Below are 11,973 nucleotides of genomic sequence, written 5' to 3'. Positions count from 1 at the left end.
CTGGGGCTAAGCCCTCCCATAGCTGTGCCACTGCCCAGTCATGTGAAATCCATAAATTACGGCCTAATGAATTTATTTAAATTGACTGATTTCATTCTATGAACTGTAACTCAGTAAAATATTTGAAATTGTTGCATGTTGCGTTTATATTTTGTTTAGTATAGTAACTACAAAAAGACGGATGAATAGCATTAATTGAATGACCTAATCTGTTTTATCATTAACTAAAGAAAAGCCAATGAAAATAATCATTCGAATAGCAACAGGTGACGTAAACAAAAGTCCAAACATAGAGATCCTATTAAATTAGTTATTTTAATTCCTAATTCTAGTCCACACACCGTGACGAAAGGTGACGTTTGATTGCACAGACGTCCAACGTTGTCCCTCCCGCCGCCATGCGTATTACGCTTGTTGTTGTTGAACTGGTTGTTATGACTGGACAAGGCCTCGGACTAAATTAGGAGAGAACCCCTCGTCGCTGCCACGGGAGACCTGCCAATGGAGGGCATGGACATAGACCTGGACCCGGAGTTCGTTCAGAAATTCAACTGCATGGGCACCACTGACAAGGATGTCCTCATCTCAGAGTTCCAAAGACTGCTTGGGTTCCAGGTCAACCCGGCAGGATGCGCTTTCTTCCTTGACATGAGCAACTGGTGAGTTCGGGGATGTGGGGCCTAGCTTGTATAGTAGCTAGCTAGGTACATTTTGAGTAGTCCCTGAGGCTCTCTTTTTCTCTTGCATGTATAGCTTCTTGTGTCGATATTTTGCACGGACTGTCATTGCTGCTAGGACATAGCTATGTGAAACTGTAGCTAACGCGAGATACATTGTAACAGATGACCAGTGACTAACTAAGTCTAGCTACCTTTGCTAAAAACAAAAGGACGTATTGCAACATAAATATTCACCATAACTAACCTGACCAGATTTGTTAATTGTGTAACGGTAGCTAGCTAACATTAGTTGTAAGCGTGTGAACTAGTTGTGGTCTAGATATACCGCTAATGTTAAAGCTTGCGCCATGGGGCTCTAGGCGTACATTTTATATCACCTAACAAGTGTTTGTGATATGATGACGTCATTTAATCGGTAGTGAGCTAAACTAGGCTAGTGATCAAGACTTTATCACTGAACAAAATAAAACAATCCTGATAAATGACCTCGACTCATTCTTGCAAGGGAAAATCATTATCAGCAAGATATACTTAAACATTTTCCCCCTTCTTTTAAATGTTCTTGTTCTGGAGTAGTTTCAGGAACTGGATCAGGTTTGAATAGTTGCTAATTAAACATGGCATTGATTCACCCACTCTTCTAAATGCCTTTTGCCATTAAAATAGGAATCTACAGGCAGCCATCGGTGCCTATTATGATGTTGAGAGTCCCAGCATCAACACACCAGCCATGTCCTTTGTGGAGGATGTGACGATTGGTGAGGGAGAGTCTGTTCCCCCCGACACACCGTTCACAAAGACCTGGAGGATACAGAACACAGGTGGGGTTACTTTTCAGACATCTACATCATATCACCATACCTATGATTCATCAATGTAATGTCACACAAGAAGAAAAACCTTCACTCCAATGTAAGACCTGGAAACCACTGGCCTGTAAATGTGTGTAATCTCTTTGTCTGTCTCTTTCACAGGTGCAGATTCCTGGCCACCTGGGGTATGTCTGAAGTACATTGGAGGGGACCAGTTTGGCCACGTCAACATAGTGATAGTGCGCTGTCTAGAACCCCAGGAGATCTCAGACGTCAGTGTGCAGATGCGTAGCCCTGCAGCGCCCGGCATGTACCAGGGCCAATGGAGGATGTGCACACCCACAGGGCTGTTTTATGGAGGTAGGTCCAAATGGCGCAGACACACTGTTTTGTGGACAATATGTTTTATAAGGGTGTAACCAAGTCTAGAAATTATCCACACATGTTAACCTTTGCATGTTTGTGGCAGGTTAGCGTTTATCGACATGGATCTTGTTCTGGAGGCAGCTCTGCCGAGTGGTCAGTAGCTGGCACTGCCACAAAGTCATAAAATCTGATTTTATCCCTAGCTTTAACCACACTGCTAACCCTAATGCCTAACCTTTTAATTAAGACCAAGAAGTTAATGTTTCTTTTCATGAATTTTTACAATATAGCCAATTTTGACTTTGCTGCTGGCCCATCTAGCAGAAACAGCTCAGTTCTGCCTAAAGGGCAAGACTCATAACATTAAACATCAACCTGCATATTTGTGTGCTGACTACAGGTCTTCACGGTTTCAACAGACCTGAAATTCTGAGATCCGACACGGGACCGTAGCGGGTCTGGGTCCTAAATTCTGACTTTTGTCCCAGATATTGGTGGGGTCTGATATAATTGCCACGGGTCTTGGGTATGTGCAATTAAAATGCATTTACTGACTGGACCCAATTGGACCTGTCCTAATTTTGTGTTTGTGTGATGAGAACTGCGAGCATGTTATCTGTGTCAGCCAATTGCAACTCAATAATACGTACAGCTTATGTCCAGCTGAAACTGGTTCCGGGTGCTTCCCTCACATGCACCTGCTGCTGAGGAGAGAGCAAGAGAAGGGGCGAGTAAAAATAACCTTGGCGTAGGCTACAGTTGATTGCTAAGATGAAGTCCTTTTTCATTGAAGTAAAACGAAAGTTAGAGGAGAAAGAGTAGAGTGAAAAGAAGCCGACAAGGGGAATGTCCTCGGGACAAGTTTTAATATTATAGTGGACAAAGATAAGAACGCTGGCGTGGCTAAATGGACTGTGTGCATCTCGCTATTTAGGTTTGATGCAATTTTCGACCTTTTATTTTTATTTTGTATTTATCAATTGTTTAGGCATTATTGTTATTGTAAATCATTATTATTATTGTAGGCCTATTTAATCCTCTTAATCAGTTCTTTAAATATCCTATGCAAAAAGTGTTTTGTTTCATTTTGTTGATACATTTTCGTTGGCTAAATTAAGATCTAACAGTCTTTAATTTTGTCCTCCCTATTTAGTTTAAGGTTAAAAGTAGGCCTGTTGTAAAATAAATAGCATTGGCGTATTGATGTCATTTCCTGGATTGGCCTACGGTAGGCAATTGACTTTTGTTTGTCATTAATTTCATCCGTCTATATAATAACCTGTTTGTATTTCCCCTATAAACAGTGACTTGACTTACTTTTAATATTACCGTAATAAAGTTAAGCAACTGTCCTCTGGTCCATTCGGAACGTGTCTCAGTGAAGGAAAAAATATATATATATACTGGGTCAGGTGGGAAAGCCACGGATCCATTTCGGACCCATGAAGACCTCTTGTTCTAACGTTTTTAGTGTGAAGTACTTTTTCAAGACATTGAGTGGTCAATCAATGTCTTGAAATTGGTCAACTTGACCAAAATGTCATGTAAACTTTTTCTAATTGATTACTGAGCATTTTGGGTATTTAACTCCTGTCACTACCACCAATGCTGTCTCCTGGACAGAACAAGTCACCCTTAATGCCTAGTGTGTGTCACTCTCTCTGTCCACACAGACGTCATCTGGGTGATCCTCAGCGTGGAGGTGGGTGGCCTTTTGGGCGTGACACAGCAGCTTTCCTGCTTCGAGACGGAGTTCAACACCCAGCCGCACCGCAACGTAGAGGGAGACTTCAACCCTTTTGCCTCGCCACAGAAGAGCAAACCCGACGCCGGAGATGACAACAACTTCAAAGAGCCTGGAGGAGCCTGGGAGGGCAGGCAGGACGCCATCCAGCAAGATGAAAACGGACTGTCTCACAATGCTGTAAATAGAGCATCGAATGGGCTACAAAACAATCTATCAGTAGTGACTTACAGTCAGGTATGTATGTATGAATGAATGAATGAACCAAGGTTAGCTTGCCTCGAAACAAGCTGATGTCCACTCCTCACTGTTGTTTGCTTAAACATCGGGATATTTGTGGGAGCACAAGTTCAATTTCTGTGCCACGTTTGGATGTGTGTAAAAAGTGCTCTATTCATGGCTGGCTTTGAAACTTCCGATTCAAAATAAAAAAATTGTCACAAAAGAGTACAGTGTTAGAGGTTTTCCAGATGTTGCCACTACTGTACAGTTACAGTATGTGTGGAAAAATCACAATAGATCTCTGCTCTGAATTGTGGCAAAGATAAATTCTTCTCCATCAGTATTGTTAATCAGTAATCTATGAAAAGCATTGTTATGATTTAGACACTGGTTAAATGTTACACATTTTTCCAGTGTTTACTGCACCCTCACCTGGCTCAAAAGTAAGTCTACCTGTCACCTTAGTGACCAGACACAACAGACAGACCTTCTAAAAATTCCACCATTCTCCTATGCAAAACAATAGTAGTAGAGGAAAATGTAACATGTCAACCACCATGCTCCATCGTACCACATTATGCAGATGTAGAAAACACACGTGAGCTCTTTGGTATTCTATGCATCTGTGCAGTTCCTCTAAGGCAGGCGTTTCCAAACTTTTTCACTCAGGCCCCACCCTTCCAGCATTGGGGAATATCCCTGTGAGGTCTGGAGGGCCGCACTTAAAATTGGTTATATTTCCCTACCATAAAAATTACTCTCTCCATCGCTTTTGGATTTTTTGCTGCTCCCTGACTGTTAACGAGCTGGACAGAGTGAAGAGACTGTAAATGTAGCTCCGTTATCATTACTACTCAGTTTCATCTATATTTTTTTGTACTTTTACCCATTTTTCTTCTCAATTGGTAGTTAGTCTTGTCCCGTCACTGCAACTCCCCTACGGACTCGGGAGAGGCGAAGGTCAAGAAACAGGACCCTGCCAAGCCACACTGCTTCTTGACACTCTGCTTGCTTAACCCGGAAGCCAGCCTCACCAATTTGTCGGAGGAAATACCGTCCAGCTGGCGACTGAAGTCAGCAGGACCGCTACCTCCGCCTTTGTGCAAGGAGGTGCGCTGCCAGCGCCCTGCAAAATGACCTCCAGCAGGCCACAAATGTGCATGTGTCTGCTCAAACGGTCAGAAACAGACTCCATGAGGGTGGTATGAGGGCCCGACGTCCACAGGTGGGGGTTGTGCTTACACCGTGCAGGACGTTTGGCATTTGCCAGAGAACACCAAGATTGGCAAATTCGCCACTGGCGCCCTGTGCTCTTCACAGATGAAAGCAGGTTCACACTGAGCACATGAGCACATGTGACAGACGTGACACAGTCTGGAGACGCCGTGGAGAACGTTCTGCTGCCTGCAACATCCTCCAGCATAACCGGTTTGGCGATGGGTCAGTCATGGTGTGGGGTGGCATTTCTTTGTGGGGCCGCACAGCCCTCCATGTGCTCGCCAGAGGTAGCCTGACTGCCATTAGGTACCAAGATGAGATCCTCAGACCCCTTGTGAGACCATATGCTGACACATGCACATTTGTGGCCTGCTGGAGGTCATTTTGCAGGGCTCTGGCAGCGCACCTCCTTGCACAAAGGCGGAGGTAGCGGTCCTGCTGCTGGGTTGTTGCCCTCCTACGGCCTCCTCCACGTCTCCTGATGTACTGGCCTGTCTCCTGGTAGCGCCTCCAAGCTCTGGACACTACGCTGACAGACACAGCAAACCTTTTTGCCACAGCTCGCATTGATGTGCCATCCTGGATGAACTGCACTACCTGAGCCACTTGTGTGGGTTGTAGACTCCGTCTCATGCTACCACTAGAGTGAGAGCACCGCCAGCATTCAAAAGTGACCAAAACATCAGCCAGGAAGCATAGGAACTGAGAAGTGGTCTGTGGTCACCACCTGCAGAATCACTCCTTTTTTGGGGGTGTCTTGCTAATTGCCTATAATTTCCACCTTTTGTCTATTCCATTTGCACAACAGCATGTGAAATTTATTGTCAATCAGTGTTGCTTCCTAAGTGGACAGTTTGATTTCACAGAAGTGTGATTGACTTGGAGTTACATTGTGTTGTTTAAGTGTTCCCTTTATTTTTTTGAGCAGTGTATAACATTTACATAAGTATTCAGACCCATTACTCAGTACTTTGTTGAAGCACCTTTTGAAGGCTATTACAACCTTGAGTTTACTTGGGTACGACGCTACAAGCTTGGCACACCTGTATTTGGGGAGTTTCTCCCATTCTTCTCTGCAGATCTTCTCAAGCTCTGTCAGGTTGGATGGGCAGCGTCGCTGCACAGCTATTTTCAGGTCTCTCCAGAGATGTTTGATCAGGTTCAAGTCCAGGCTCTGGCTGGGCCACTCAAGGACATTGAGAGACTTGTCCCGAGGCCACTCCTGTGTTGTCTTGGCTGTGAGCTTAGGGTCGTTGTCCTGTTGGAATGTGAACCTTCGCTCCAGTCTGAGGTCCTGAGCAGGTTTTCACCAAGGATCTCTCTGTACTTTGCTCCGTTCATCTTTCCCTCAATCCTGACTAGTCTCCCAGTCCCTGCTGTTGAAAAACATCCTTACAGCATGAGGCTGCCACCACCATGCTTCATCATAGGTATGGTGCCAGGTTTTCTTCAGACATGACGCTTGGCATTCAGGCCAAATCTTGGTTTCATCAGACCAGAGAATCTTGTTTCTCATGGTCTGAGGCTCCTTTAGGTGCCTTTTGCCAAACTCCAAGCAGGCTGTCGTGTGCCTTTTACTGAGAAGTGGCTTCCGTCTGGCCACTACCATAAAGGCCTGAATGGTAGAGTGCTGCACAGATGGTTGTCCTTCTGGAAGGTTCTCCCATCTCCACAGAGGAACTCTGGAGCTCTGTCAGAGTGACCATCCAGTTCTTGGTTACCTCCCTGACCAAGTCCCTTCTACCCCGATGGCTCAGTTTGACCGGGCAGTCAGCTCTAGGAAGATTATTGGTGGTTCCAAACTTTTTTCATTTATGAATGATGGAGGCCACTGTTCTTGGGGACCTTCAATGCTGCAGAAATGTTGTTACCCATCCCCAGATCTGTACCGACACAATCCTGTCTCGGAGCTCTACGGACAATTCCTTCGACCTCACTCTGACATGCACTTTCAACTGTGGGACCTTTATATAGACAGGTTTGTGCCTTTCCAAATCAGGTTGAGTCAATTGAATTTACCGCAGGTGGACTTCAGTCAAGTTGTATTAACATCTCAAGGATGATCAATGGGCCTCCCAAGTGGCGCACAGTCTAAAGCACTGCATCGCAGTGCTAGATGCGTCACTACAGACCCGGGTTCGATCCCGGGCTGTTTCTCAGTCGGCCGCGACCGGGAGATTCATGAGGTGACACACAATTGGCTCAGCATCGTCTGGGTTAGGGGAGGGTTTGGCCGGGTGGGTTGTCCTTGTCCCATCTCGCTCTAGCGACTCCTTGTGGCGGGCCGGGTGCATGCAAGCTGACTTCGGTCACCAGCTGTACAGTGTTTCCTCCGACAAATTGGTGAAGCTGGCTTCAGGGTTAAGCGGGCAGTGTGTCAAGAAGAAGTGCGGCTTGGCGGGGTGGTGTTTCAGAGGACGCATGGCTCTCGACCTTCGCCTCTGCCGAGTCCGTACAGGTGTTGCAGCGATGGGACAAGACTGTAACTACCAATTTGGATATCATGAAATTGGGGAGAAAAGGGATGATCAATGGAAACAGGATGTACCTGAGTTCAATTTCAAGTCTCATAGCAAAGGGTCTGAATACTTATGTAAATAAGTATTTTTTATAAAGTTGCAAAAATATCTTAAAACCTGTTTTCGTTTCGTCATTATTGTGTGTAGACTGAGGACATTTTTTAGAATCCATTTTAGAATAAGGCTGTAACGTAACAAAATGGGGAAAAGTGAAGGACTTTGAATAATTTGCGAATGCACTGTATATAGTCTAGTGAGTGTGCGTAGGGTCAGTGAAGATATTTTGGGCACCCTTAATGGACTATTTAGCAGTCTTATGGCTTGGGGGTAGAAGCGGGCTCGGAGCTTGTTGGTCATGTCTCCGATATTGTTTGCCGGACGGTAGCAGAGTGAACAGTCTGACTTGGGTGGGTGGAGTCTTTTGGCATTTTTTCGGGCCTTCCTCTGACACTGCCTGATATAGAGGTCCTGGATGGCAGGGAGCTCGGCCCCCAGTGAAGTACTGCGCTGTCCGCACCACCCTCAAGCGCTTTGCGGTCAAGGGCGGTGCATTTACCATATCAAGCTGTGATGCAGCCAGTCAAGATGCTCTCGATGATGCAGCTGTCAAACTTTTGGAGGATCCCAGGGCCCATACCAAATCTTTTCAGCCTCCTGAGGGGAAATGGGCGCTACCGTGCCCTCTTCACAACTGTGCAGATGTGTGGACCATGTTAGGTCCTTAATGATGTGGACACCAAGGAACTTGAAGCTCTTGACCTGCTCCACAACAGCCATATGGATGTGGATGGGGACGTGCTCTCCCGTCTTTTAACTATAGTCCACAAAGCTCCTTGGTCTTACTGGCGTTGAGGGAGAGGTTGTTGTCCTGGCACCACACTGCTAAGTCTCTGATCTCCTTCCTATAGGCTGACTCATCGCCATCAGTCCCAGGGTCCCTAGCTTGTTGATGAGCCTGGAGGGGACTATGGTGTTGAACGCTGACCTGAAGTCTTGAGTTATTTCCCCTCTTATCCAGGTGGGAGAGGGCAATGTAAAGTACAATTGAGAGAACCTCATCTGTGGATCTGTTGGAGCAGTATTCGAATTGGAGTGGGTCTATGGTGTCTGGGATGATGGTGTTGATATCTGTCATGACCAGCCTTTCAAAGTACTTCATAATTACAGATGTGAATGCTACAGAACGATAGTCATTTAGGCAGGTTACCTTGGAGGGGCTCAGAGATTGAGATGAACACAGTTGTTCATCGGGGGGGAGGATGTTGTAACTTTAATGGGTTACAGAGTTAATGTTTAAGTTAATTAATCGAGCTCTATCTAAAGCTGTTTGTAATTGTATTAGAATTTGTGTGTTGGAGATTGAGAGAACTACATACATATTTTGTACTGGTTAGTATTAAATTAGGCTTTTGACTGCAAGTTCCAGAATGCCTTGCGACAGGAAGTAGAGAGACAACGCGCTAGTTAAGTGACAATTGACAGGTGATTATCCTGACACCTTTGCGTTAGCAACTTATTATTCATTGTTCTGTAGAATCTAAAGTTTGTAAATGTAACATGAACAAGTATTATTACTCAAAGAAGCTTTCATATCAAACCCGACGTCCCGAGTCATTACTTTGAATTCTATTTTATTCTATACGCTATGCTTACGCCAGCAAAAAGTTACACGTCCAGTGTAGCAGGTAAAATAATATACTATTTTCCCAATTCCCTAGTGTAGGTCCTATGTTAGAGAAAGTTTAGCTAGAAATGCAGTGTGTAGAACACATTTGATTGTCTGTCTCTTAGAATGGGGAATGTTCTTAGCGTTTCACCTCACTGAACTCCTATCATGCAAATAATAATAATAAAAAAATATATATTTGCCACATGCTTTGTAAACAACAAGTATAGACTAACAGTGAAATACTTTCCAACAATGCAGAGAGAAAAATAGATAAATAACAGAAAGATAATAACTCGTAGAATACATTTACATTGTGTTGACTGTGTTCTGTCTCTCCCCTCAGGGTGTTCATGGACCCTATCCGTTAGGCCAGAGTTAGACAGATGGAGACCCAGGCCAGGTGGTGCTGAACAGACCTGGGCATGCTGATGCTGACCTGCGGCAGGGGCACTGGAGAGGGGAGTGATACATATTTCATACAGACTCTAGACAACTCTCTCCCTTGGGCCCTACCCCATTCCACCAAAACACAAGCTACAGTGAGAACAAGGAGGCACCTATCCCAGTGAACACGGCATGAGTGAATGCTACATAAAGAATGCTATCAATCCTAAGTTCTACTACATACATGTTTTATTATTATTTGTAGCTGTCAACACACCTCATTAGTGTAGGGTAGGCACTGCTGGTTGAGCTTAGCAAAAGGATGGATGTGTGTGAGCTTGAGCAAATGAAATGTGTGAGAAAAAGCCATCTAAAACTATTTTGCCTGTTGAGCTATTATTGTAGGATTTGAATCCATGTCTGTGTTTTCTGAATTGTGCATGTGTGCACGTGTATAGTTTCCTTTTTGGATTTTACTAAACACAAAGTGGTGGATACAACTTTGTTAAGAAGTTGTGGTGACCTATATATGTAGGTCAGGTAGGTTATGTATCTAAATAGATGAAACAAAATAATACTAATATAAAAAATTATAATTCTCCACAGGTGTTTCAGAAATTAGGATACAGACCTGTGAATGAGTTGCCCGTAAATAAGCCTTTGCTGTACTGTACTTACGACACAGATATGGATCATTCAGTGGTAAAGCTTGTTCTTTAGAGCCAGCAGATGGTGCTATTAACTAAACAACCAAACCAAATGGTCTCTGACACATCACGACAGACATTGAAAAACAGACTTCCCTTTCCCATCATAGGGAGAGGTATTTAAATTCTGGGTTCGTGACTGCTCAAGCCATTGACAATATCAGCACCGTTTGTTTTGTTTCTGCAGTTTGCACGATGTCACTTCAGATGTTTACAAGTGGTGATTTTGATTTAGTTTCTGTATGCTGTCTGGATCTAGATATTATTGTCTGTTGTAATAGTATATATTCTCCCTGTTTTAGTTTTCTTCCAAACTTGACAACGTTGAGTCCCGTTTTGATTGTCAAATTAAGTAGAGCGGGTACATACGCTCAAAAGGACAGGTTCAACCCTGGAATTCATTAATTCCTCTGCGTCAAAGTGGAACGCTCTATTAAGAGATGTAGTCATATTAATTATTGTTTACAATTACATGGTATCAACCAAGTTAACATCATGTTATGCAATTTGTTTCCCATTTGGAATGTTATTTTAATTTATTTTATTTACCGTCACGTTCTTCAAGCAATGAAGATTTCTTCGCTTCCAATGTTTCACAATTTCCACAAGGTTATGAGTAAATGAAAAACAAGGAAATTGATGACAGTTGTTATTCATAGACTAAAGATCTTGTAGATGCTCATACAAGAGTCTTATCTTATGGTTTCTTCTGATGGAAAGTCCCTGTTTTCTTGTGGCTGTTGTGCTTTCACACCAGACTTTCATATTTCTGTATTTGTCAAGGGCATTATGTTAGTCCTCTGTGTTCACTGTACTGCATTTTACTCTGAAACCAGAGAGTGTTTCATTCTTAGCTGTATTGTGTTTTTTTTATTTTGGTGGTGGGGGGTGCAGTTTTAAGCAAGGTGGTATGGTGAGTGGCGCGTTTGCATAGTCTTATGATAGAACATTCATGAGAAGAGAAAATGTCAAATTAAAGCCTTTTTCCTATATGTATAAATGAACATTTGTATGATTAAATTAACACTGAAACAGAAAATGTGGCACCAGGTTTATTTTTTGATTGACTCAGTTTTGACTTATGTAACACACTGTTTGAAACATTGGTTAGCAGGTGACGGTAATGACTTCCTAAGAATCAGCCCTGTTTGGCAGGGAGACAACAGCACAGTCATATGTCCTCTTTTTTTTTTTTTTTTTTTACTAGTTAAGAACAAATTCTTATTTTCAATGACGGCCTAGGAACAGTGGGTTAACTGCCTTGTTCAGGGGCAGAACGACAGATTTTTACTTTGTCAGCTCAGGGATTCAATCTTGCAACCTTTCGGTTACTAGTCCAACACTCTAACCACTAGGATGAGGCTGCGGTTCCCAAATGACAGAACAATGAGGTATTGGGTCCCTGAGAAAAACATTAATGTGGCATTGCAAACAACTGCAAGTCTATTGGTGAGAAGTAAGCAGTAGTGGTGACAGAGGGGCTGCTTCCCACATTTATGGTTTGGCCGTTGGTTTATGGGACAGGTATGATGTTTCCTCACAGTGGACTCTTCTATCCAGGGTTCAGTGTAGGCCATCTCACTTCTTCATCTTACTGTACACTGACTTAAGTGGTGTTATCACAATGACTAAAGTTCAGACATGCTCAAAAG

The 11,973-nt window shown here is 43.6% G+C and overlaps 1 protein-coding gene across 3 annotated transcripts; it reads left to right on the top strand.

Annotated features, from left to right (window-relative positions):
• Positions 1-387: 387 nt before the first annotated feature.
• Positions 388-11,360, top strand: LOC129851454 (protein ILRUN-like). 3 transcript variants are annotated; one of them, XR_008758971.1, is made up of 6 exons: positions 388-659; positions 1,347-1,501; positions 1,655-1,852; positions 3,532-3,839; positions 8,470-8,579; positions 9,574-11,360. XR_008758971.1 is itself a non-coding variant. In XM_055918005.1 (5 exons), the coding sequence occupies exons 1-5, from the start codon at positions 502-504 to the stop codon at positions 8,509-8,511; spliced, it is 861 nt and encodes a 286-aa protein (XP_055773980.1). In that variant the 5' UTR covers positions 388-501; the 3' UTR covers positions 8,512-11,360. The 3 variants fall into 3 exon arrangements, 2 of the variants coding, with proteins under 2 accessions (XP_055773980.1, XP_055773981.1); XM_055918005.1 differs by having other exon boundaries at positions 8,470-11,360; XM_055918006.1 differs by lacking the exon at positions 8,470-8,579 and having other exon boundaries at positions 391-659.
• The last annotated feature ends 613 nt before the right edge of the window (positions 11,361-11,973 follow it).

This window comes from Salvelinus fontinalis, chromosome 3 (assembly GCF_029448725.1).
Source record: "Salvelinus fontinalis isolate EN_2023a chromosome 3, ASM2944872v1, whole genome shotgun sequence".
NCBI classification, from domain to species: domain Eukaryota; kingdom Metazoa; phylum Chordata; class Actinopteri; order Salmoniformes; family Salmonidae; genus Salvelinus; species Salvelinus fontinalis.
This window is presented reverse-complemented; position numbering and strand designations above follow the sequence as displayed.

What these genes read in the sequence shown, in the direction of transcription:
- LOC129851454 (XM_055918005.1), top strand. Translation starts at nt 502, where the DNA reads ATGGAGGGCATGGACATAGACCTGGACCCGGAGTTCGTTCAGAAATTC. An exon ending in TTCCTTGACATGAGCAACTG is followed by an intron (nt 660 to 1,346) that starts GTGAGTTCGGGG and finishes CCATTAAAATAG; the next exon opens with GAATCTACAGGCAGCCATCG. An exon ending in CACAGGGCTGTTTTATGGAG is followed by an intron (nt 1,853 to 3,531) that starts GTAGGTCCAAAT and finishes CTGTCCACACAG; the next exon opens with ACGTCATCTGGGTGATCCTC.